Source organism: Sphaerodactylus townsendi, linkage group LG14 (assembly GCF_021028975.2).
Source record: "Sphaerodactylus townsendi isolate TG3544 linkage group LG14, MPM_Stown_v2.3, whole genome shotgun sequence".
In the NCBI taxonomy this organism is placed as follows: Eukaryota; Metazoa; Chordata; class Lepidosauria; order Squamata; family Sphaerodactylidae; genus Sphaerodactylus; species Sphaerodactylus townsendi.
The window spans coordinates 23,412,035-23,438,890 of record NC_059438.1 but is presented as its reverse complement, the minus strand read 5'-3'; the positions used below and the strand labels follow the sequence as shown (position 1 = coordinate 23,438,890).

At 46.9% G+C, this 26,856-nt stretch overlaps 1 protein-coding gene across 2 annotated transcripts; it reads left to right on the top strand.

Annotated features, from left to right (window-relative positions):
* The first annotated feature begins 1,623 nt into the window (after window positions 1-1,623).
* CA5A (carbonic anhydrase 5A) lies at window positions 1,624-23,695 on the top strand. 2 transcript variants are annotated; one of them, XM_048516186.1, is made up of 7 exons: window positions 1,624-1,809; window positions 4,144-4,341; window positions 11,442-11,560; window positions 12,778-12,873; window positions 13,425-13,487; window positions 18,897-19,052; window positions 21,720-23,695. In XM_048516186.1, the coding sequence occupies exons 1-7, from the start codon at window positions 1,764-1,766 to the stop codon at window positions 21,927-21,929; spliced, it is 888 nt and encodes a 295-aa protein (XP_048372143.1). In that variant the 5' UTR covers window positions 1,624-1,763; the 3' UTR covers window positions 21,930-23,695. The 2 variants fall into 2 exon arrangements, with proteins under 2 accessions (XP_048372143.1, XP_048372144.1); XM_048516187.1 differs by lacking the exon at window positions 1,624-1,809 and adding an exon at window positions 8,883-9,122 and having other exon boundaries at window positions 4,207-4,341.
* Window positions 23,696-26,856: the final 3,161 nt, after the last annotated feature.

Sequence of the window (26,856 nt, the reverse complement as noted above, 5' to 3'; positions counted from 1 at the left end):
GACAGTGTATAGACAAGGGGGGAAGGAGGAGGGGTTTGGGGGTTAGGGTTTTTAATTTACATGATAACATAGGCTGATTCCTCATGGGCCAAAAACAGCGGTGTGAAAACGGTGTGAAAACAGTATAAACCCTTTTACACCGTTTTAAACCCTTTTGCGCCATTTTCACACCGATTTCACACCGCTGTCTTTGGCCCATGCGAAATCAGCCATACACTCCTTTTTTATTGATTTCCAAGGCAACCTGCAATAAATTGCTAAACGTACACAACAGCTTCCAAAACATTGTTAACTTTCGATGAATCAGCTGAAACAATGGCTTCAGGGTGTGTGCAGTTTGGATTGCGAAAGCAGTCAGGGGAAAGGGTTACCTGGCTCCAACACATCTGGATTCTTCCCCCGCCGCACCCTGAGTTTTAAAGCAAAAAACAAAAGACTTTGGAGAATTCAGTCCCAGATGCTCCTCGTGTAGCTCAAGACTGAATGACTAGGAGAAGGCTAACTTAGCACTGTGTGTGGCCCCTTCCACACATTGAGGGTCAGAGCTAAATATTTCAGACTGTGCTTGCAGTGATTTTGCTATTCATTAGTTAAAGAGCTCGAAAGTAAGTTTGAAAGTGCATTATTCTGCATGTGTAGAAGGGGTCTATGTGGAGGATAAAGAAGCAACGGGAATGGGGGCTGCAGAGAAACCCCCCAGCCCAACCTCCTCCATGTTCTATCTCCGGCTCATTCCGTACATGCAGAATAATGCACTTTCAAACTGCTTTCAGTGCTCTTTGAAGCTGTGCGGAATGGCAAAATCCACTTGCAAACAGTTGTGAAAGTGGTTTGAAAACGCATTCCTAGTCAGAAGATTCAGACCTTCGCTTAAGGAAAGGCAATTGAGTGGGAGGAAGGCGCTTTGCAGGGTGGGGATTGAGGAGGGGAAAATATCAGTAGGGTTTTAACACAAATATAAGCCTTTACTGGCATAAATGACAACAATACTACAGTACAAACCTATGAACAATGTGTTGTCAAAGGCTTTCATGGCCAGACTCAACTGGCTGTTGTGGTCTTTCTTTCCGGGCTGCGTGGTTGTAGTCTGGTGGATCTTGTTCCTAATCAGCGAGCTCTGCATTCAGGGTTGGCATCTTTCAGAGGTGTAATTTCTCACCGGCGATATACTCTGCCGACGGCCCACGCCCTGCCCCGCGGTCCACCAACAAACAGCCACTGTCCCGTCCGTCCCTCCAGGGAAGATGATCTGTGCAGCTGGGAGATCAGGTGTGATTCCGGGAGATCTCCAGGCCACGTTGGCAACCCTCCTGCCTTGTATTCCTGGGCCGCCACTTCCACCATAGCCTTTTGGGGTGTTGGGTTCTCTTGGCGGCCGTCCTTGCAGGGGCTTCTGGCCCTCAGCCCACCTCCTTTCGGCTCGCTTTGAGCTTCTGGACCAGACGGACGACCTTTGGGTATCCCCGGGCCGGAGTGGAGCTTCCTCGGGTCCCGGGTGCCTCCCCGTGCGCAGCGTGCCCGTGGGAACGCCCGTCGCGTGTCGGGGAGCGCCGGCTGCCGTTTTCTGCTCCCCGGGCGGAGGCGGTCCCGGAAGGGGTTGGCTGGCCCTGCCCGCCCCCCCGGAGCCGAGCCAGCTGAGCGGCCGCGACGCCTCCCCTTCGCCGCCTCTCGCGCGCTCCGGTCCGGGCTGGGCGGCGCGGCTGGCCCCGCGGCTCCTCTTGCGCCTGGCCTCCTCGGTGGTGGCCTCCCCCGGACGGGCCGGCATGTGCAGCCTGGGCTGCTGCGCCTCCTACCGCCTCCGCGACGGCCGTGAGTGACCCCACCCCACCCCAGCCCCTTTCCTCGGGACCCTCGAGGAGCCTACCCTGCAGGGCGGGCTCAGTCTGACCGTCGGGGTTCCCAAAGAATCCCAACTGCAGCCTGTTCCTCTTGCCAGAGTTGCATGTTGGGGTCCCCCTCCCCCCGCTTCATTCTCCTCCCTGCCTGTCCCCCTTTAGGGGCACCCCGTTGGGGATCCCTGTCCCCTTCCCCAATCCTATTCCTGGTGGTATCCAAAACTTCCACCCAGACCATCCTGTTGATCTTTAAAGGGCTCTCGGGGGCTCCCTGTAGGAACCCTTAGGCGGCCTCTTCCTGTGGCCAAAGTTGCATGTTGGGGGTCCCCCCCCCCCTTCATTCTCCTCTCCACCTTGTCTCTCCCTGCAGTTGGGATTCTTCCACCCAGGACATCTTCCACCCAGGACATCTTGTCAAGTGCTCAGTCCTTAAGTAGGGATCGTGTAACAAATTTGCTCCTAAGCATTTCGCTTCAAATCTTTGCCGCCTTTATATCTGCCTCCCCAGTTTGGCTTATTCGGGTCTGGCGTTCTATAGGGTGAGCCCTATTGGGCTTCTGCATAATGCATCCTCCCCTTTGGTGCATCCTCCCCTTCGGCCTCCTCTTCCTCGCTTCCTGCATTCCTGCTCTGTGCCGCCTTTCCCAGTTCTGTCCTGTGCTGTGAGGTTCTCTGAGCCTGCAGAACAAATATCCTCTCTCTCCCCCCCTGTCTTGTCCCTATGGGGCTCTCAGTCCATGCAGGGTATGGTGAAGGGGGTGTCTTAAGCACCCCTTTGGGCTGTGCCTAGAATGCTGCCAACACCCTTTTCTGTTTGTGGCTCCACCCCTGGCAAATTCTTTTTAGCCATAGAGGATGACGCTTTGCCCATCTGGCAAAGGAAGCTCTAGGCCAGCAAAGCCAAATAAGAGCCCAAAAATGCGGCTGCCCCCCGTGAGCATTCGGAGACGGGGGTCTTTGTCCTGATTAAAACTGCCAGCTGCTCCCCCCCCCTCCCCCCGTAGGACTTGTAGCTGCCCTTCTGCTGTGGCAGGCAGATCTGGTTACTTCCTGGAGGCTTTCTAAGGGTGCAGCAGAGCCTTCTCCCCCTCCCCTCCCCACCCGATTTGGCATCGCTGCTCACCTCACCCGCCCTCTTTCTGTGCCGCCCTCCCTCCAGAGTCTCCTCTGCAAATAAACTGCGATCGCTCAGACTCCCCGAGCGTGTTTCTGCTTTGCAAGGAGGGAAACCGTGCCTTCCCCAAAGCGTGCGCAAGCAGTCAGGGTGTGCCATGTTGTAGTGTGTGTGGGAGGAAGGGAGGGGATTGCAGAAGAGCATTAGGAAAGTGAGCAGCAGTGGCATAGGAGGTTAAGAGCTCGTGTATCTAATCTAGAGGAACCGGGTTTGATTCCCAGCTCTGCCGCCTGAGCTGTGGAGGCTTATCTGGGGAATTCAGATTAGCCTGTGCACTCCCACACACGCCAGCTGGGTGACCTTGGGCTAGTCACAGCTCTTCGGAGCTCTCTCAGCCCCCACCTAATTCTACAGTAAGTGTTTGTTGTGAGGGGAAGGCAAGGAGATTGTAAGCCCCTTGAGTCTCCTGCAGGAGAGAAAGGGGGATATAACCAAACTCTTCTTCTTCTCTTTGCTTGCTGCCCCTGCAACCAGGCTGCTGTGCCCTTTTGAGTATCTCAAAAAGGGACAGACAGTAGAGTGGATAGATGCCTATGTTAACATGAAGTTTTCTTGTGAAATCTGAATTGTGCCAACATGTTGCTTTCTCTAATACGGCTCTTAATTTAAGGACTTTGGGCTGGGATCAAAAGAATTATTTTGTGTGCCTGGGGGGATTTATTTACCCCTTTGTTTTGAGTGATGGGCCTTGGAGCTGGATTGCATGTCGCTTTTGAAACTCCGCTCAGGTTGTCACGTAACATGAAGGAGGGAAATGTCAAATTGCAGAGTCCGAAATGGGCAGTCAGAAATAGCAACATGATTTTGGGATCCTGGCTCTGTGTTTCCAAGCATTTTCTGCTACTTGAGTCATCCAAGAAACTCTGCACGAGATCCGTGGAGGCCAAAAGCTGGAGAGCTAGTGTGGTGTAGTGGATATAGACTAGGACACAGGGTGACCTGAGTTCAGATCCTTACTTCCCTGGATGACCTTGGCCCTGTCGCAGACTCTCGGCATGGCCTACCTCACAGGGTTGCTGTGAGAAAATAGGGGGAATGTTCTAGAAATCCACTTTGACTTCCAATGTGTGGTAGCAGAATGTAAATAAATACAAAATTCATGACAGAGCTTGTATTTTGCTCGTCTGTTTCCAGTACACCCTCTGTGGCAGAGCCCAATTACGATTCCTGGAGGGAGTCGACAGTCTCCGATCAACATCCAGTGGAGAGACAGTGTCTACGACCCTCACCTTCAACCCTTGGAAATATGCTACGACCCGGCCAGCTGCCTTCATATGTGGAACAACGGCTACTGCTTCCTGGTCGAGTTTGAGGATTCCACAGAGAAATCATGTAAGAGCAGCTACAGGAAGTTTCGGCAAGGGCAGGCACGGTGGTCGGTTGCGAAAGCTGTGCTTAGAAATGAGTGGATTGAAAAGTGTTCCCACTGACTCGCTGAGTCAGACCCCCATTTTGTCCACCCTTTCAGAGCCAGTGTGGTGAGTAAGAGCAGGTGGGTTCTAATCTGGAGAAATGGGTTTGATTCTCCACTTCTCCACCTGAGTGGCAGAGGCTTCTCTGGTGAACCAGATGTGTTTCCGCACTCCTACATTCCTGCTGGGTGACCTTGGGCTAGTCACAGTTCTTTGGAACTCTCTCAGCCCCACCTGCCTCACAAGGGGTGTCTGTTGTGGGGAGAGGAAGGGAAAGGAGCTTGTAGGCCACCTTGAGTCTCCTTACATTTTACATTTACCCCATCTCCCCGATTTAATTAGATTACACTACTTGTTGGACAATCCTGATCCTTCTCTCTGTATGATAGTGGCAGACTTTCTCCTGGCAATTACTAAACGCCAGTAGATTTCCTTTGACCTAACACTTATTTCCTGTATTGTATACTTTTCAATCCGTTTTTTATTATTGTTATACTGTTGTCTATGCCAATAAAGGCAATAAAGGCTTGCTATGAAGAGTCTCCTTACAGGAGAGAAAGGTGGGGTATAAATCCAAACTCTTCTTCTTTCTATTCATGCAACATTCTGCCATCTAGGGTAGCCTGCATAGTAGGACACCAGGCCTAGAGGCCTGATGGATGTTCACACTCCTCATTGAGCCCTGCCAGCACGGCCAATTGGCCATGCTGGCAGGGACTGATGGGAATTGTAGTCCATGAACATCTGGAGTGCCATAGGTTCGCCACCACGGGTCTAGCATTACTTTGCTAGATCCTTTACATTTCGTGTCAGTTTCAATGGTCTATTGCCCCAGTAACAGACCAACAGCATCAAACAATAAATCTAGAAAAAGGCAGTTCTTCTGATCAATCTGAATTGCTGGCCCTAAGCGTGAGAGGAACTTCTCTATCTTCTGTTCTGTCCACAGAAATTCACTGCAAAAGAGTAATCCTTCCCAGCTTCCATCAACATAAGCTGGGGCTGTGCCTTTACCGCCAAAGCGTTGCATCCTTTGGTTTTCACAAGACCCTTTTTGGGAGAGAACCCCACAATACGGCCGCCTGTCGTTTCACCTTGTGTGTTCCCGGACGAAAAGCAGGACTCCAGCGTTAACCATTAATGAAATAAAAGGGCGCTTATCTCTTTGGCTGTATTAAGAAAGATAAGCGTTTCAATAATGCGCATGAAAAATAAGGCGAGATAGCCGTTTGCTTTCCAGCTCTCCTTGGCATCATTTAAGTTGCACTAAACAGCCGGGGGAAACGAATGGAGCAGTTTTCCTAGCATTTCAGGCATTTGTTTTTCTTTTAAAACGGAAGTTTTATGAGCTGACTGTAACCGCGTATTTTGCGTTAAAAGTAATGGATGTTTCCATGTAAACAGATAAGATAGCACCTCGGAAGCTCTAAGGGATTGAGGCAACGGGTATAATAAACAGTCATTCTTTATTGCACGTGGTTTATGTGAGGGGAGAGTCTTTGGCAGGGCTCAGCTGTATTTCACAGGTTGTGATTTAACCTAGTTTGCCAATTAGCTGTTTGGAAAGAGGGCACTGGCTGACCTTTAGCCCAGTTGGCTGCTGTCTGGGTTGGTGCGCAGCTACTGTACAGCTGGGGGTGGGGGCTGCCTTCCGCCTGGTGGAATTCTCTGTCCAGAGAGACCAAAGCCCTGCGGGACTTCATGCAATTCTTGCAGAGCTTTTCCACCAGACATAAGAACATAAGAACTAGCCTGCTGGATCAGACCAGAGTCCATCTAGTCCAGCACTCTGCTACTCGCAGTGGCCCACCAGGCGCCTTTGGGAGCTCACCTGCAGGAGGTGAAAGCAAGGGCCTCCTCCTGCTGCTGCTCCCGAGCACCTGGTCTGCTAAGGCATTTGCAATCTGAGATCAAGGAGGATCAAGATTGGTAGCTATAGATCGACTTCTCCTCCATAAATCTGTCCAAGCACCTTTTAAAGCTATCCAGGTTAGTGGCCATCACCACCTCCTGTGGCAGCATATTCCAAACAGCAGTCACACGTTGCGTGAAGAAGTGTTTCCTTTTAATAGTCCTAATTCCTCCCCCCAGCATTTTCAATGGATGCCCCTGGTTCTAGTATTGTGAGATGTAGTATTGTGAGATATAGTATTGTGAGATATTGTGAGATGCAGTATTGCAGACATGCAGTTGAGCATTACATCTATGGTGTTGCATCTATGACTCCTCTCCCCTTTCCGCCCTTCTTTCCCCCCAGTGTGGATGTAGTGGTTAAGAGCAGGTGGATTCTAATCTGGAGAACCGGGTTTGATTCCCCACTCCCTCACCTGAGCGGCAGAGGCTTATCTGGTGAACCAGATGTGTTCCTGCACTCCTGATGGGTGGGGTTTTGGTTAGTTCAGTTCATTCCATGGCTTCATAAGGTTCACAGACCATACCTATCAGCCTCCCCTGCCAGCATGGCCAACATGCTGGCAGGGGCTGATGGGATTTGTAGTGCATGGACATCTGGAGAGCCGCAGGTTGCAGACTCCTGGATTAGTCCCAGTTCTCTCAGAACTCTCTCAGCCCCACCTATTTCACAAGGTGTCTGTGCAGCAGTGGTGTAGGAGGTTAATAGCTTGTGTATCTATTCTGGAGGAACCGGGTTTGATTCCCCGCTCTGCCGCCTGAGCTGTGGAGGCTTATCTGGGGAATTCAGATTAGCCTGTACACTCCCACACATGCCAGCTGAGTGGACCTTAAAGGAATGCTAGTCTCTTCTCGGATCTCTCTCTCATCCCCACCTACCTCACAGGGTGTTTGTTGTGAGGGGGGGAGGGCAAGGAGATTGTAAGCCCCTTTGAGTCTTCTGCAGGAGAGAAAGGGGGGCTATAAATCCAAACTCCTCCTCTTCTTCTTCTTCTTCTTCTTCTTCTTCTTCTTCTTCTTCTTCTTCTTCTTCTTCTTGTGGGAGGGAAAGGCTATAAGCCCCTTTGAGTCTCCTTAGAGGAGAGAAAAGTGGGATATAAATCCAAACTCTTCTTCTTCCTCCTCTCTCCTTTCCCCTTTCTTTTTGTTTCTTTTTTCCCCTTCCCTTCCTCTCTTCTTTCCTTAAAGAGTATAGTCTATTTCTCCCCCCCCCCCCCATCTGTTGATCCTTCTACATGGTGACACCAAAAACATTAATGTTCTGATGGTGGAGGGAGGGATTAGGCGTCTAAGGTCTGATGGCTGCATTAGCGTTAATTTATTAATTTAGAGTTAGATACATTTTAATGAGTGGTTTCAATGCGTTTATTGTCGATTTACATTGTTTTAATGAAGGTTGTTAATTGGCCTGAGCCTTGGCTCCTACACCCTTTTTTTTTAAAACCTCCTCTGAGTCCTTTGGATCTGCTCGGCCGGGTGCCATTTTCTGAGCTCGGCACCGCCATCCTTCAAAGACTGCATTTCCATCTTAACAATATTTGGGTAGGGGCGGGGTTTCATGTCTATATAGCTACATAGACCCGACCCATAGAGAATTGCAGCACAAGCCTTTGAAGTTTCATAGCTACAAATCTAACAAGTAAAAAACAACTTGGAATGACCACAAAATGGTTGCCTCTGGCCCCTTCCGCACACGCAGAATAATGCGTTTTCAAACCACTTTCACAACTGTTTGCAAGTGGATTTTGCCATTCCGCACAGCTTCAAAGAGCACTGAAAGCAGTTTGAAAGTGCATTATTCTGCGTGTGCGGAAGGAGCCAAGTGTTTTTAAGGGGGTGAGTGCAGACAAATGGTGCTCCTTTGAAAAACTGCACAAAACATTTTCAGGGGCTTGTGCGGAAAGGGCTACTGCTGCTTTTATTCTCTCTCTCCCTTCTCTTTCTCACTTGGGTTTCCTCTCTGTGTGGCTTTGCCTCCTGCAGCAGTCATTGCATCGCTGATGTCACTTCCTGTGGCATCTGTTTTGTGATGCCCACCGCCCTGTGTCCAGCTTCCAAAGGTGTCCATGAGAAGCCAGAGGGCGACAGCAGCAAACCACCTATTCCAGTGTTGGCGAACCTTTGGCACTCCAGATGTTATGGACTACAATTCCCATCAGCCCCATGCCAGCATGGCCAATTGGCCATGCTGGCAGGGGCTGATGGGAATTGTAGTCCACAACATCTGGAGTGCCAAAGGTTCGCCACCACGGACCTATTCTGTCTCTTGTTTTGAAAACCCCGCAGGGTCACCATAAGCTGACTGAGACTTGACAACAATTTACACCACACTTAATACGCTACAGTGTGATTGTGTTATTTCGCTGCCCAGTGAGCAGAAACATATTTCTCAGGCTGGGATGTTCAGTCACTTCTGCTGGTGCCCACCAAGTTCATCTACTGAGACGGTATCAAAGAGACAGTCTTGATCTTGCTTTGCGCTAACATTTTTTCCTTTGTGGTTTTTTCCTGCATACTAAATGTGTAAATTGCTTTCTTTTTTTATTTTAGAAAATCTGTCTCTTGTGCGTCTTCCTTCTTTATGTTCTTTCCTTCTCTCTTTCTCTCTCTCTCTTTTCTTGCTTCCGCCCTTTAGCAAAATTAGAGCGATGCAGGTAGACAAGAATAAAAGAAATGTGGACTTAAGGTGAGAGTGAAGAACAATGCAGAAAGCCGGGAAGAGGAACAGGTGTTGGAAAAGAAGTAGACAGATCACGTCCAGGTTAGTTTCAAATGGGATCCCTGCAAACGGTGAGGTTAGTTATTTGGCGTGAAAACCAAACAAATGTGAGATGTTTGCTCTGCTGCCACCTGTTGGCTCATCATGGACACAACACACTGGTGTAGGTGGCCATTCCCCAAAATTCAGAGGCTGAAAATGTATACCCCACTAAAACATTCCCTTTTCACTGGACACAGTGTGTAACAGACTTCCTTCCGTGATACACCTCTGAAGATGCAGGCGAAACGTTAGGAACAAGATCCACCAGACCATGGCCACACAGCCCAGAAAACCAGTTGAATCCAGCCGTGAAATCCTTCGACAATAAATTTAGGGGCTGTTGGTAGATGGATAGAAGTGGTGTGGATTTCAGTAGCTTCGAACTGCCGAGGGTAGGAGTGGAAGGTTTTGCAACAGGGAGACTAAATTGTGTGACAGAGCCCCTTCGCCAAGCATTGATTGCTGGGATACAATGCAAGAAGGCTCATGCAGCATCTGGTTAATGTCCCTAGACACAAATTTGCCAGGCAAAGAATTTTTTGTTCTTGATATAGCTGGGAACAAAGCCACAGGAAGACCTAAATCTGCCTGCTACTACATCTACATCAGACCACTAGTCCATCAAAATAGGTATTTTGATTGGCAGCGGCTCTAGGATCTCATCAGCTACTGCAAGAATTCTTTAACTGGAGATGCTGAGATTGAACAGGGGACTTTGGGCTCTCCTATGGAGCCTCAGCCCCTTCCAGAAGAGTTCTGGATAATCCAAGACTAGAGGACTGCCCGATACAGACCTGAGAACTCGGTTCTTCGCAAGGGCGAATGATATTGGAGTTCCGTGACTGGCACTCGGAGGGACGTGCTAAAAATAAAAACGAAGATTGCCTTTCAGATTTAACAGTGTTCTGTATAGTGTTGATGTACTTGCCAAACTGATGGAGTAATCCTTCAGAACCAATCCAAATGAGAAATATATCATCAAGATGCCTTTTGTGCGGGGCAGTATGTTTTCCAAAGGTGTTATCGTTCTGAAGAATAAACTGATAGTCTAATCTATCCATAAACAGGATAGCCAGTTCAGGGGCAAATCTGCATCCCATGGCTGTGTCTGAGACTTGCCAGTAAAAATGGTTTTGAAATTGGGGGAAAATTTTGTTTAGGCAAATCTCCTCAATCTGGCTCAAGAATGTTGTGGGTGGATCCAAATACTCTCTCCTATTCAGTGCTGGATGTAGACTTGTGAGGCCCTCCCAATCCTGCACCCTCACAACTAGAGGAAGATGGAAGAGTGTTTAAAAAACCCCTGACATATGTACCCTGTAATATCCCAATAAGCCAGTTCAGAGACATTTGCCCGTGAAAGAAGACTAAACGATTTTGCAAAGCTCTCTGCGGCTGCTCTCCTCCTAAAGTGCATTTGTTTACAAGGTTGTAAATGCAAGACCCTTGCCATTCTTCCATCATGCCCCCTTCCTTTCCTCTCCCACTATGCCAAGCCAAGCTCTGCGGAAGAGCCAGAGATTTCCCATCTCTGCCCGATGTTTTCACCAAGTTTGCCTGATCTACGACTACCCTGCTTCCACTGTGGCTTCCCACAACCAGAGGTGGGATCCAGCAGGTTCTTACCAGTTCCCGAGAGTGGGTTACTAATTATTTCTGTGTGCCGAGAGGGGGTTTCTAATTGGGTCTGCTTTTCCGTTAGAAATTCCATTAGGTCCAAAAATCATAAAGTCCTGTTGTTTCCTATGTGGCTGGTTAGCGAAGGTAGAAAACGGGATCATTCTCCCTGTTGGGCTGTTTTAAAAACATGTTTTAGAAATATGGTAAAGTTCCTTGTTTAAGGAAAGTATCCTTTTGATTTCTAGAAACAAAATTAAGTATTTGAAAGTATTAAGTATTTGACAGGCAGTCAATTAGAGGAGAAGTAGTTGTTTCTGTTGGCAGTAGATGATAGGACTTGCTATAATGAGTTTAAATTATGGACAGAAAGATACCAGCTGGAAATTAGGAACTTTTTTTTTACAGTAAGAGTTTTTTACAGTAACAGAGAAATTATTAATGCCCCGCCCCCGGAATGCCCAGCCACGTCCCCATCGTGCCCCGCCCAGCTCCATTGGCGCTACCCCACTGTTTGAATCCCACCACCATGGGAACCTGTTACTAAAATTTTTGGATCCCACCACTGCCCACAACCTTACCCTTTGAGAGTCGAAGGCTAGAGGTTTGGTTTGCTGAGAACTGTGACGGTTCAGGCCCTGCTATTCTGGTTGCTCTTTCAGTTCGTTCCTTCCATTTGGAGGCTTGTTATTAAGCACCCGTCTCCTAACGTTTTTGTGTTTCTCCCAAAGTTATTACAGGAGGCCCGTTGAAAAACTTGTACCGGCTGAAACAGTTCCATTTTCACTGGGGGGCCATCAATGAGTGGGGCTCTGAACACACAGTGGACTGTAAAGTTTTCCCAGCAGAGGTAAGGAGATGAAAGGGAGTGGTTGACATGCAAAGGGCTGATAACAAGTGGGTCTCCCAATATTTTCTTTTTCTGGGATGTATCTGTGTGCACAGCAGAGTTGGGTGTCTGTTTCCTCCCCACTGGCTGCAGTCTACCCCGCAGGGAAAGGTGCTGGTACCAGTATCTTGGCTAGTTTCACTTCAAGGGGATAATTTCAGCTAAGAGAAGAGCTAAGTGTCCCCTTCCAACATGGTGTAGTGGTTAAGAGCAGGTGCACTCTAGATCTGGAGACCCGTGTTTGATTACACACTCTGCCACTTGAGCTGTGGAGGCTTATCTGGTGAACCAGATTAGCCTGTTCACTCCAACACATGCCAGGTGGGTGACCTTGGGCTAGTCACAGTTCTTCGGAGCTCTCCCAGCCCCACCCACCTCACAGGGTGTTTTTTGTGGGAGGAAGGGAAAGAGATTGTAAAAACCTTTGAGTCTCCTACAGGAGAGAAAGGGGGGGATATAAATCCAAACTTTTCTCTTCTTCCCCTTGTCTTGAGCAAACTCTTTGATTGGTGGTTTCCCTCCACACCAAATGCACTTAGTTTTCTTCAAAAAAAACTGAGAGATCTGTGGTTCAACCCTAATTAGATACTTCAGCTTAAGCCATGGACTCTGAATGGGATGGTGTCGTCTATGAAGTTTGAGGCAGAGGGCCAATTTGAAATCAGTTGGCGTCAACTTAACATTAACACAGCTGGTCTCAGAACTGCCTCGCAAGTGTTATAACATCAGAAGAGTCCTGCTGGATCAGAAAAGTGGTCCATCTAGTTCAGCATCCTGTCTATGACATGGCATAGAGGCCTTTCCCTGATGTTGCCTCTTGGCACTGGTATTCAGAGGTTGGCTGCCTCTGAACCTGGAAGCTTGGCTCTCTGATGTTCTCATAAGCTGAGTGCTAGAATGTCTCACATAAGTGGGCCTCGCTAAGAAAAAAGATTCACAAAAGTTAGCTGTAGTGGATCTTCTTCCTAGACAAGGCCGGAGATGTGGCTCTTTTATTTGACCCAGTAGTTGTACGGCCACGTTCTCCTTTTGTGGGCTATGTTTGGGCAGCCACAAAAGCCCAGTAAGGAACCTGTCATGTAGTCTCTGCAAATCAAACCCAGTTCATTTATGCCTCTTGAAGAAAATACAGTTCTGGTTACATTTCTGTCTCAAATACAGATTCCATTTTATTTCAGCTACATTTAGTGCACTGGAATTCTTGCAAATTTTCAAGTTTTGAAGAAGCCGTAATGGAGGATGACGGTCTGGCCGTCATTGGAGTCTTTTTGAAGGTATGGTCTCAACAAAACTGCAGCACTTCAAACTCTTTTCAAAATCACCTGCCTCTGAATGCGAACTCTCTCTTTAGTCACCATGGCTAGTAGCCACTGATAAACCTGTTCTCCATGAATCTCTAATTCCCTCGTAAATCTGTTTGTGACCACTATTACTATTGGCAATGAATTCCACACTTTGGTTCTTGTTTTGTCTGTCCTGAATCTATTTTCCAACAATTTCATTAGGTGTCCTTAAGTTCTAGCATTAGAGGCTGTTTTAAATAATCACAACATGTTAGGAAACAGTGTTTTGAAGGAAGAAAGAGGGGAGAAAAAATTCAGCGAAGCTCCGTGCAAAATCAGTCATAAGTGAACATATAGTCAGCGCTTTCATTGCTTCAGATTTTTATTTCCCTGTTTCACAAGCTCAGGGTCAATAATATTAATCACAAATCCTGGAGCAACAACGTAACAACAACGTAACGTCACCATAGTTTGAGGAAGAGCTGCCCCCTCTGGGTGTTCTGAAAGAAGGATCACCAACTGTTTTCGTCTTTGCCTTCCAGATTGGGGTCCGGCACAGTGGGTTGCAGAAGCTGGTCGAAGCCTTGCCATCAATTAAACACAAGGTAATGATGATGATGAAGAAGAAGAGTTTGGATTTATATCCCCCCTTTCTCTCCTGCAGGAGACTCAAAGGGGCTGACAATCTCCTGGCCCTTCCCCCCTCACAACAAACACCCTGTGAGGTAGGTGGGGCTGAGAGAGCTCCAAGAAGCTGTGACTAGCCCAAGGTCATAAGAACATAAGAACATAAGAACTAGCCTGCTGGATCAGACCAGAGTCCATCTAGTCCAGCATTCTGCTACTCGCAGTGGCCCACCAGGTGCCTTTGGGAGCTCACATGCAGGATGTGAAAGCAATGGCCTTCTGCTGCTGCTGCTCCTGAGCACCTGGTCTGCTAAGGCATTAGCAATCTGAGATCAAGGAGGATCAAGATTGGTAGCCATAGATTGACTTCTCCTCCATAAATCTGTCCAAGCCCTTTTTAAAGCTATCCAGGTTAGTGGCCATCACCACCTCCTGTGGCAGCATATTCCAAACACCAATCACACGTTGCGTGAAGAAGTGTTTCCTTTTATTAGTCCTAATTCTTCCCCCCAGCATTTTCAATGAATGCCCCCTGGTTCTAGTATTGTGAGAAAGAGAGAAAAATTTATCTCTGTCAACATTTTCTACCCCATGCATAATTTTATAGACTTCAATCATATCCCCCCTCAGACGTCTCCTCTCCAAACTAAAGAGTCCCAAACGCTGCAGCCTCTCCTCATAAGGAAGGTGCTCCAATCCTTCAATCATCCTCGTTGCCCTTCTCTGCACTTTTTCTATCTCTTCGGTATCCTTTTTGAGATGTGGCAACCAGAACTGAACACAGTACTCCAAGTGCGGTCGCACCACGGCTTTATATAAGGGCATGACAATCTTGGCAGTTTTATTCTCAATTCCTTTCCTAATTATCCCCAGCATAGAGTTTGCCTTTTTCACCGCTGCCATGCATTGAGTTGACATTCCCATGGAACTATCAACTAAGACGCCTAAATCCCTTTCCTGGTCTGTGACTGATAGCACTGACCCCTGTAGCGTGTATGTGAAGTTTGGATTTTTTGCCCCTACGTGCATCACTTTACATTTTGCTACATTGAACTGCATTTACCATTTCTTAGCGCACTCACCTAATTTATCAAGTTCCGCTTTGGAGCTCTTCAAGAAATCCTTTGTGGTTCTTACCACCCTACATAATTTGGTATCATCTGCAAACTTGGCCACCACACTACCCACCCCTACTTCCAGGTCATTTATGAATAAGTTAAAGAGCACTGGTCCCAAAACGGATCCTTGGGGGACACCACTCCTGATATCTCTCCATTGTGAGAACTTCCCATTTATACCCACCCTTTGTTTCCTGTTCCTCAACCAGTTTTTAATCCATAGGAGGACTTCCCCTCTTATTCCTTCATTGCTGAGTTTTCTCAACAGTCTCTGGTGAGGAACTTTGTCAAAAGCCTTTTGGAAATCCAAGTAGACAATGTCCACTGGTTCCCTTATCCACATGTCTGTTTACACCCTCAAAGAACTCTAGTAAGTTTGTAAGACAGGACTTGCCTCTACAAAGCCATGCTGACTCTTCCTCAGCAGGTCTTGCTTTTCTACATGTTTAATAATTTTATCTTTAATGATAGATTCTACTAATTTACCAGGAACAGATGTCAAACTGACTGGCCTGTAATTTCCCGGGTCCCCCCTAGACCCTTTCTTAAAGATTGGTGTGACATTGGCCATCTTCCAGTCTTCAGGGATGGAGCCTGATTCAGGGATAAGTTGCATATTAATGTGAGAACATCAGCAATTTCATGCTTGAGCTCTTTAAGAACTCTTGGATGAATGCAATCTGGGCCAGGGATTTGGTAGCATTTAGTTTATCAATGGCTGCCAGAACTTCTTCCTTGTCTACCACTAACTTCGCTAGTCCCTCGGATTCACCTCCTAAGAAGCTTGGTTCAGGTGCAGGAATTTTCCTCATCTCCTCTTGGGTGAAGACAGATGCAAAGAATTCATTCAGCTTCTCTGCAATCTCCCTGTCATCTTTTAGCACACCTTTTGTTGCTTCATCGTCTAACGGACCTACCGCTCCCCTAGCTGGCTTCCTGCTTTTGATGTATTTGAAGAACTGTTTGTTGCTAGTCTTGATGTTCGCAGCCATGCGTTCCTCATAATCCTTTTTTGCCTCCCTTACAGCTAACTTGCTTCTCTTTTGCCACCATTTGTGTTCTCTCTGGTATTCTTCATCAGTTAAGTTGGACTTCCATTTTCTAAAAGACATCTTTTTTTTCCTAATAATTACCTCAACCTCCCTTGTTAACCATGGTGGCTTTCTTTTGGACTGGGCGCTGCCTTTCCTAACTCAAACGGAACACATTCCAGCTGAGCTTTTAAGACTGTGTTTTTAAATAACCTCCAAGCACCTTGGACATTTTTGACTCTCTTGATTTTCCCTTTCAGCTTCCTGCGCACTATCCCCCTCATCTTTGAGAAATTTCCCTTTCTGAAGGCAAATGTAACTACATTAGTAGTTGTCACTTGTTCGCATGCAGAGATACTGAATCTGACAGCATTGTGGTCGCTGTTCCCTATCGGCTCAACAACACTGACTTCCCGCACCAGGTCCTGGGTCCCACATAGAATTAGATCTAGGATCACATCTCCCCTGGTTGGTTCTACAACCATCTGCTCTAAGCCACAGTCATTTAGCATATCCAGGAATGTTCTCTCCTTACTATGACCTTACTATGACCTGAACATGCATTTTCCAGTTTATGTGGGGATAGTTAAAATCGCCCATTACCACGACATTTTTGCTTTTGTTGGCCTCTCTAATTTCTTTTTCCATCTCAGAATCCTCTTGTGCACTTTGGTCAGGGGGACGATAATATATTCCTAATGTTAAACTTTTTTTGACCGCTGGTATTGATATCCACGGTGCTTCTGTAGAGGAATCAGCTCGCCCTGCATTGTCTATTTGATGTGGCACTATGCTCTCTTTGATGTATAGGGCCACCCCACCCTCAATACGCCCGTTGCTATCCTTCCTGTAGTGCCTGTAACCTGGGCTAACAGCATCCCACTGGTTCTCCTCATCCCACCATGTCTCTGTGAAGCCCGCTATATCATAGCCCCCCTGCAAAACTCTGTACTCCAGCTCCCCCATTTTAGGTCGAATGCTTCTACTATTAGCATAGAGACACTTGTATACTCTGTCTCTGTCCTTAACCTGGGATTTATGTGTTTTGCCCTCTAGCCTTTTGTAGACACTATCACTTATCACATTGCTATGCTCCTTGCTTGTATGTGGTTGATTTAGAAAAACCTCTCTCTGTGTCTGCATCCCCATGGACTCTGTATTCCGAACCGAAGTCACCTCAGCTCCTGTCGGCTTTCCCCCAAGGATCAGTTTAAAAGCTGTTCTGCCACCTTTTTAACGTTGGCGCCAGCAGCCTGGTTCCTCTTTGGTTAAGATGAAGCCCGTCCCTTTTGTACAGGCCTGCCTTATCCCAAAAGGTTCCCCAGTTCCTGACAAAGCTGAAACCCTCTGCCTTACACCACCTTCTCATCCACGCATTGAGACCCTGTATCTCCGCTTGCCTAGCTCTCTCCTGCCCGTGGAACAGGTAGCATTCAGGAGAATGCCACCTTGGGGGTCCTGGATTTTAACCTTTTTCCTAGCAGCCTAAATTTCTGGCTTCCAGACCCTCACGGCTACATTTCCCAATGTCATTGGTACCAATGTGGACCACAACTGCTAACTCCACCCCAGCACTGTATAACAGCCTATCTAGACGGCGTGACATCCGCAACCTTCGCACCAGGCAGGCAGAGTCACCATCACGGTCATCACGCCTGTCACAAACCCAACTCTCTATATTCCTAATGATCGAATCACCCACTACAAGGGAGCCCCCACCTCCCCGAGGGGTATCCTCAGTCTTGAGAGGATATCTGACCACCAGCTAAGGAAGGGGTCCCATCTAAGGGAGCATCTTCCACCACCTCAGACTGGCACCCTCCGTCACCCAGACTCTCATTCTCCATGACATCTGAAGAGATGTCACCTTGGGAGATGGGACCTGGCTGCTAGGTCCCCGAAAAGCCCTGCTGTTGTTGCCCTCTCTGCCTCTCTCAGCTTCTCCAGGTCTGCCACCTTGGCTTCAAGAGAACGCACATGTTCCTTGAGTGCCAGGAACTCATTGCAGCGAGGGCACACCCACGACTTCTGCCCTAGTGGCAGATAGTCATACATGCGACACTCAGTGCAAAACACTGGAAAGCCCCCATCCCCCTGCTGGCTTCCTGTCTTCATATCTAATTTTGTTTAGATATTCAAATACTAATTTTAATTAGTGCCTCCCTCTTAAGGTTTCTATACCTTCTACTATCCCTTAAAATATGTTTTTATTTAGTAACACCTGCGCGCGCCGTTAGGCGCGCGCCGCTGGTTCCAGAGACTAACTGAAAAGATTTACAAATGTGAGAAGCCCCACCCCTTCAGCACTAACTGAAAAGATTTACAAATGTGAGAAGCCCCACCCTTCAGCAGCTTCCACCAATCAGCAGCCCTAGGTCACCCAGCTGGCGTGTGTGGGAGTGCACAGGCTAATCTGAATTCCCCAGATAACCCTCCACAGCTCAGATGGCAGAGCTGGGAATCAAACCCGGTTCCTCCAGATTAGATACACGAGCTCTTAACCTCCTACGCCACTGCTGCTCCTGTGATGGTTTGCCTGTGAACTGCCTTCTTGTACCCAATGGCCATTTTACATGTTGCATGTCCAGATTCAGCTCTGGGTGCGTGCTGAACAGAAAGCTGCAGCCAGTTGCGGGTCCGTGAGGAGTACACCCAAATTTTGTTTGTTGCATTCACATGTGAGCTTGAAAAGTGGATGCGTCAAACCATTATAGCCACTAGATGGCGCTGGTTGCCCTATACAGACCTGAGGACTCAGTTTCCATCTTTGGTTGGCATTGCAAACCAAGCATCCCTTTTCAAATGCCCCGAACTCAGAGGTGGGATCCAGCAGGTTCTCACAGGTTCCCTAGAGTAGGTTACTAATTATTTGTGTGTGCCGAGAGGGGGTTACTAACTGGTGATTTTGCCACGTGATTTTTGCCTTAGTTACGCCCCTCCTCTCAGCAGTAGCGCACAGAACTTGAAGCAGTCTAGCAGGAGGTGCACCAGCGTGCGTGGCAGCCTGTGCCTGCGTGCATTCGTTTCCCGCCCAAGGACCGGTGCAGCGGCTGCGTCCTTGCCACAGTCCCGCCCAGGAATGCCCTGCCCCCGGAATGCCCGGCCACGCCCCCATCGTGCCCCACCCAGCCCCATTGGCACTACGCCACAGTTTGAATCCCACCACCATGGGAACCTGTTACTAAAATTTTTGGATCCCACCACTGCCCGAACTCATCCTGATGCTTCCATTTGCCAGGATACGCTTGTTGAATTTGATGTATTTGATCCATCCTGCTTGCTGCCATCCTGCCCTGATTATTGGACATACTCGGGGTCTTTGACCACCCCGCCGCTAACCGAGTCCGTCACCTGGATCATCAAGAAGCAGCCAATAGAAGTTGATGAAGACCAGGTAGGGCCAAAGAAAACCGCTGCATTCGGGGGGAGGGGGGGAGGAACGGAGGGGTGTGGCTCTCAACTCAAATGTTATTTTACAATAATCAAACACTACAGAGTGTCGTGTCTAGATCGAGGGAAGTAATTGTACCACTCTACTCTGCATTGGTCAGACCTCACCTAGAGTACTGTGTTCAGTTCTTGGCAGTGCAATTTAAGAGGGATATTGACAAGCTGGAATGGGGCCAGAGGAGGGCAACCAAAATGGTCAAAGGTCTGGAATCCATGTCCTACGAAGAGAGACTTAGGGAGCTGGGGATGTTAGTCTAGAGAAGCGTAGATTAAGGGGTGACATGATAACCATGTTTAAATATTTGAAGAGATACCATGTTGAAGAGGGAGCAAGCTTGTTTTCTACTGCCTTAGAGACTAGGACACGGAGTAGTGGATTCAAGGTGCAGGAAAAGAGATTCCACCTAAACATTAGGAAGAACTTTCTGACCGTCAGGGCTGTTCGACAGTGGAATTCACTGCCTCAGAGAGTTGTGGAGTCTCCTCCTTTGCAGGTTTTTAAACAGAGTCTGGATGAACATATGTCGGGAGTGCTTTGATTGTGTGTTCCTGCATTGAAGGGGGTTGGACTTGATGGCCCTTGGGATCTCTTCCAACTCTATGATTCTATGATTTATAAAGCGAAACATGTTGGACTTTAAATTTGTTAAAAAACATTCCTTAAGTGTCTAAATATAGAAGGCACCCCCTTCTGAGTTAAGAAGGGGAACAGTGGTATAAAAATATCATTAATAAACATTAAAACAGTGCTAGCTAACAAATATTCAGTATGAAAATTGGGGGGGGGGGAGGATTGCTCTTAAAAGTATGAGCACTTTAAGGAATGACTGCAAAAAAAGACAGGTAATTTTTTAAAAATATGCACATTGACCCTGAAAGGGACAGTAGAACACTGTTTTTATTGGAAACCAGTCCAGTATTCATATGTTACAATCATAGATCAGCCAAGAGGGATAGACAGTGTCAACACATCTACATACAGTAAAAATTTTGAAGCCACGTAATAGGCTGATTTCAGTAGTTCAGAAATAATGGACCAAAAAAAGGCTTAACCAGCTGTTTCTTTGCAAAATATGCAGAGATGCAAAATTTGGCCACCTAAAAGGTAGGCCCATTACGCATGGATTTAATTTAATTTAATTATTTCGAATTTATATTCCGCCCTACCTCTGTAGGACTCAGGGCAGATCACAACAACCAATAAATACAATCCATAAAACATTTAAAATAGAACCGTACAAAAATTAAAACAATAGCATAAAACGCCAACAACATCTTATTTTATTAAACTTGTACCCTGCCCATCTCTGGCCACAGCAAGGCTCAGAACTGCTTACATTCAATTAAACCATACATAAAATCAACATTAAAATAAACAGCCTAAACCAGTTCCCTTCCTACTTTTCATGACAATCAAGAGAACAAGTGGTAGATCTTACGGCTGCAAATATTCTGTAGTTAAGTAATGGTTTCAAACCAGGTATTTCATGGCCTGCTCGGTGGCTGTTTCAACACTTCTCTATGAAGGAGGAGGAGGAGGAGGAGTTTGGATCTATATCCCCCCCTTCTCTCCTGTAGGAGAGTCAAATGGGTTTACAATCTCCTTGCCCTTCCCCCCTCACAACAAACATCCTGTGAGGTGGGTGGGGCTGAGAGAGCTCCGAAAAGCTGCGACTAGCCCAAGGTCACCCAGCTGTCTTGTGTGGGAGTGCACAGGCTAATCTGAATCCCCCAGATAAGCCTCCACAGCTCAAGCGGCAGAGCGGGGAATCAAACCCGGCTCCTCCAGATTAGAATGCGCCCTGCTCTTAACCACTACACCACTTCTGCTCTCTCTAAGTATATCTCGATGCATCTAGTTAGCTCGGTCGCCTAAGCCAGGAACATTTGGGATCTTAGCCAGAATTAAGGCAACAGTGATATTTCTCCACTTCTGCTCTGACTTGTTGGCAGTGAAGTCGTGGAAATGGGGATTCACGGGAGCTTCAAAATGAGGGTGGGTTTAGAGAGGAGGCATTTTGCTGTCTTATCTCATCCTCCTCCTGGAATGATAAGGACAGTACAGTAATCTTTATCAGACATCAAAAAGAGACACACCAGATAAAAATAGGCAAAATAAGATAACTGGGACGAATCCCGAAAGTGTACAAACATAATGTATAGAGCAGTGGTGGCAAACCTTTGGCACTCCAGACATTATGGACTACAATTCCCATCAGCCCCTGCCAGCATGCTGGCAGTGGCTGATGGGAATTGTAGTCCATAACATCTGGAGTGCCAAAGGTTCGCCACCACGGGTATAAAGGGAAGCCCAGAGGATTATTTCAGAGTATTAATCAAGGAATTGGCCACTGTTTCCAATAACATGGGATCCTGATTATTCAAGGAGATGATTCAGTTTGGAGTTAGGAGGGCAAGGACCTGCCAAAATTGGAGCCTTAAGAAAAAATTGGGTAAGGAATGATAAGGTGTCAATGCTGTAGTGAGATTTCATCTGCCGAGGGCAGCCATGATTTATCTTGCACAGCTCTGAGAAAACAGCATGCTGTTGTGGTGGGTGGGGATTTTTTGTCTTCCTTGCTCTCCTGATTTCACCATTTCTCGTTCTCAGCTTGAGATGTTTCGGATGCTACTCTTTACCTCCCTCGGAGAGGAAGAGCACCAGATGGTGGACAACTTCCGTCCCCTTCAGCCACTGATGGACCGGACTGTCCGCTCTTCCTTCCCAAGCCAGTACCGGCTGAGCATCGAACCGGAATCGGAGAAGCACGCTCTGCCTGCCAGCCAACAAGTGCCTCTCAAGGGGACTGTGCATCTTTAAGAGGAAAACAGGATCAGAAATGTCACTAGCACTTTATGTATAAACTAAGAGTATATCTGACTGCCTGTTCGAGGTCTGCAGTTGCTTTAAAGGGGTTAGGGTGAGTCTTGCCTTCTGTTCTCCACATGGGCTATCTCCTCTGCAATAGAACAACCTGCTTTAATGAAACCCCTTTTGCAAGTAAAGCAATTCATAACGTGCCTAGAATTCTAAGCCTTACCCAGTATTGGGACTCCTCTCTGTATCTTTGACCAATCCTCGGTGGTGTGAACTGAATGGCAAAAGGTGTCCCCAAGTGGACATTTCTAAGGAAAACAGTGGGCCAGTGGGTGTCTTAAGCACAACAGTTTTTTGTGAAAGGAAATAGACTTTGGATTTAGGGCTGGAGCTTTTTTCCAACCTGGTGCTTCTCTTAGTCCATAAAGTCCAATGTTTTCCACCACTGAAATATAGAACCTCTTACTTTATAAGCAGCTGTTTTTGTTTTTCACTGTATCTTGGCCTCTTTCAAGAGGCATCCAGTTGTTGCTATTTTGGGACCAGAAAACGAGAGAGCTTGCTCTGCAAACTAGGAAGAACATACAGTTCAGTTCTCAGGAGAGTTACTCTAATCTAAGCCCATTCATTTCAAGGGGCTTAGATTGCAAATCCATAGGATTGCACTGTTGATTTCCAATGGATCCCAGAATATGAGCACAGTTCCTTAGAAGCACAGTTCTAGTAAACCCAAAAGCAGTGACACCCGGGGACAGAGTTTGGACTATCAAGTTGTGTATGAACACACGCTGATTGTGTATGAACACACCTTACAGAGGCTTGACTTCCAGGCTTATAAAAATACTTTTTTAAACCCAACACTGCAAACGGAATGCTTGTAAGGAGGATTCTAATGTTTAGGAAGGTTCTACAAAGTATTTGTGCCTACAAATAACAGTATTTTGTAACAGCTATCCTGTGCCTAAATTAATCAACAGCCTTTGTGTTAAAAGATTCCTCATTCCATTTGCCCAAGTACCACATAATAATACTGGGGAGTCTTCTGTTACAGTTTCCATGGTAAATATCTAAGTGGAAATAAACCTTCCTGAAAAGGTGTTTTGTTCGTTTTTTAATGTCTAATCAGATGATGCATTTAAATGAGAGTAAGCTGGGGACCCTTTTCGGCCGTGATCACTTGGTGTAAAAGCTTCTGTTTAAGTGCCTGTAATTATATCAAGCTTTGCAAAATGGTAATATGACTTGCTTTGCTATGACCAATTGTTTTCCTCTTTCTGACATAGACCGGTTGTCTTCTCACGCCAAATGTAACTTGAGTGTGACAGAAATTAAAATGTGGTCAATGCCATCCTCAATACCTTCTAACTAATTTGAGATGGAGTAAGGGTTGAGAATAAGAGTAGAACTGGGACCTTTGGGGTGCTGTTGTACGCATGGTTACGTTTATACATCTGCTAGGAAACAGGATCAACTTGTATACATATAAAGGAAACTGTCTCATTCCTTATGATGTCAAGCAGGGGTTTATTTCCCTGGTCATTTTGTGACATTCTTAGTGTATACATCCATCTCTCTTATATTCCTGCTGTTAACTTTTGCTACGTGTATTGTCTTCGAATTAGCTCAGAGCAATACGCCGATTTTGGTGGCATTTATGTCTCTCGGATTAGAGACTGGCAAAAGAAATGTTTCAGCTGTTACACTTTTTAAAAAATCATATACATTGCTGCCTCTATTTAAAAACACAATAAATATTTATGAATTCTTTACGTGCTGTTGCCCAAATCTATTGCAGTTTTATTCTCTTGTTTAAAAACCCTGTGACTAGATAACAACTGTACAGCATTGTTTTCGGGCCGGCAGAACAACGGCCCACTGTGATGGTAGCCAGACTCGCTGCAGATAATGTAATGGTTCATTATGTCCTCGGATGGCACAGGAGGACATGCACTTCAAAAGCACACTGGTGTGTTTTGAATGCCAGTGTATTTGCCTCTTCATTTGAGCGGCAGCTACAAAGAATACTAAGCTCACTGTCTGCTTCCCATCTTGCTTAATTCCGCAAATTGGTGGCTCTTGAAGCGTGAGCAGCCTCCAGAGGGAATTCAGGACAGTCCCCATGTTGGCTCGGCGCTCCGACTCCCTTTCCCAGTGGAGTCGTGGATGGACCAGGAGGTGGGAAACTTCATATGTCGGCTCAGCACAACGATGCAAGATCTGGGCCCGTGTTATGTGTGAATTCTTCCTACAGTCCTGAAAATTTCTGTTTAAAAAAAAGATAATTTGCCTCAGGATATGGGAGCGGAATAGGAGCAATGCCAGCAAGAGGTTTGAGCAGCCATTCTTCTCTGCAAAAGTTTCAGCTTCTTTCAGAACAATGAAATGGTTATGAAGAAGAAGAAGAAGAAGAAGAGTTTGGATTTATATCCCCCCTTTCTCTCCTGTAGGAGACTCAAATGGGTTTACAATCTCCTGGCCCTTCCCCCCTCACAACAAACACCCTGTGAGGTAGGTGGGGCTGAGAGAGCTCCGAGAAGCTGTGACTAGCCCAAGGCCACCCAGCTGGCATGTGTGGGAGTGTACAGGCTAATCTGAATTCCCCAGATAAGCCTCCACAACTCAAGCGGCAGAGCTGGGAATCAAACCCGGTTCCTCCAGATTAGATACACGAGCTCTTAACCTCCTACGCCACTGAAAGCTGTGACCAACATAAAAAGACTTTCATACAAGTTGGTAAATCCATTTCAGTTATTTATACCCTGCCTGTTTACAGAAGAGAATGTCGGGTTGGCCTGTTTTATTCTCACAACAACATGTGAGGTAGGTTACGCGGAGAGGCTATGACGGCCCAAGGTAACCCAGTAGACTTCCATGCCAGCGGGGGTTTGAACATGTGTCACCTAGAACTCAGTTGGACGCTCTTACTCCTATGCCAATGTGCATTCCACTTGAGTAATCAGACATAATACTTCAGTCCTTGGCATCTCTAGGGAAAAGGACCAGATCGTAGATGATGTGAAAGGCTTTTCTCTGCCTGAGACCTTGGAGAACGGCTGCCAGTCTGAGTACGCAATACTGACTTTTATAGAATCATAGCAAAACACAATGACACTGAAAGTGGATAGCAGCACAAACAGCTGTATATCTCAAAATCTTAAAGAACTGAACAAAATCAATATTACAACATACTCTCTGATCTTACATTAAGAACATAAGAACAAGCCAGCTGGATCAGACCAGAGTCCATCTAGTCCAGCTCTCTGCTACTCGCAGTGGCCCACCAGGTGCCATTGGGAGCTCACATGCAGGAGGTGAAAGCAATGGCCTTCTGCAGCTGCTGCTCCCGAGCACCTGGTCTGTTAAGGCATTTGCAATCTCAGATCAAGGAGGATCAAGATTAGTAGCCATGGATTGACTTCTTCTCCATAAATCTGTCCAAGCCCCTTTTAAAGCTATCAAGGTTAGTGGCCATCACCACCTCCTGTGGCAGCATATTCCAAACACCAATCACACATTGCGTGAAGAAGTGTTTCCTTTTATTAGTCCTAATTCTTCCCCCCAGCATTTTCAATGGATGCCCCCTGGTTCTAGTATTGTGAGAAAGAGAGAGAAATTTATCTCTGACAACATTTTCTACCCCATGCATAATTTTATAGACTTCAATCATATCCCCCCTCAGACGTCTCCTCTCCAAACTAAAGAGTCCCAAACGCTGCAGCCTTTCCTCATAAGGAAGGTGCTCCAGTCCCTCAATCATCCTCGTTGCCCTTCTCTGCACTTTTTCTATCGCTTCAATATCCTTTTTGAGATGTGGCGACCATTATTTTCAAATGAGTACAGAAACCGTTTCAGTGTATAAGTGTATGGTTCGGTGTACAATAAATGCACCAGAAAGATTCTTAGATCATGATAGACAAGTGATAAGGCCCCACATCCCAAGGGTTTGCTCACCAGGAGCTCTTGGCATGCCAGACAGTGCAGTACGGCAAGCGTGCAAAATATCTGCCCCCATTAACCATCCTGTCACATTGCAAAGCATTCTCTTCAGCCAGACTGAACTCCTTCCCTTCTCCAGGCATGACTGGAAGATTCTGCCATGTTCCACTCTCTGGTGGGATTTGCCCTTGTGGCTCTATGCTACCTGCCACAATACTGCATATCATTTGACACTGATCTTTACATTGCAAGGGGTTAAGAACATAAGAACTAGCCTGCTGGATCAGACCAGAGTCCATCTAGTCCAGCACTCTGCTACTCGCAGTGGCCCACCAGGTGCCTTTGGGAGCTCACATGCAGGAGGTGAAAGCAATGGCCTTCTGCTGCTGCTGCTCCTGAGCACCTGGTCTGCTAAGGCATTTGCAATCTGAGATCAAGGAGGATCAAGATTGGTAGCCATAGATCGACTTCTCCTCCATAAATCTGTCCAAGCCCTAAAGCAATCCAGGTCATCACCACCTCCTGTGGCAGCATGTTCCAAACACCAATCACAGGTTGCGTGAAGAAGTGTTTCCTTTTATTAGTCCTAATTCTTCCCCCCAGCATTTTCAATGGATGCCCCCCTGGTTCTAGTATTGTGAGAAAGAGAGAAAAATTTCTCTGTCAACATTTTCTACCCCATGCATAATTTTATAGACTTCAATCCTTATCCCCTCAGGCGTCTCCTCTCCAAACTGAGGTCCCAGCCTGCCTCTCCTCATAGGGAAGGTGCTCCAGTCCCTCAATCATCCTCGTTGCCCTTCTCTGCACTTTTTCTATCTCCTCAATATCCTTTTTGAGATGTGGCGACCAGAACTGAACACAGGACTCCAAGTGCGGTCGCACCACGGTTGGACTTGATTACCCTTGGGGTCTCTTCCAACTCTATGATTCTTTAGATAAAGAAGCCCGTACTCACATTCTTGGCCCCCTAATTGCCAAAATGAAGTATAAC

Excerpts from the sequence above, each read along its gene's own strand:
- CA5A (XM_048516186.1), top strand. The coding sequence starts at position 1,764 with ATGTGCAGCCTGGGCTGCTGCGCCTCCTACCGCCTCCGCGACGGCC. Across the intron at positions 4,342-11,441 it reads GGATTCCACAGAGAAATCAT|TTATTACAGGAGGCCCGTTG; the intron begins GTAAGAGCAGCT and ends TTTCTCCCAAAG. Across the intron at positions 19,053-21,719 it reads TAGAAGTTGATGAAGACCAG|CTTGAGATGTTTCGGATGCT; the intron begins GTAGGGCCAAAG and ends TCTCGTTCTCAG.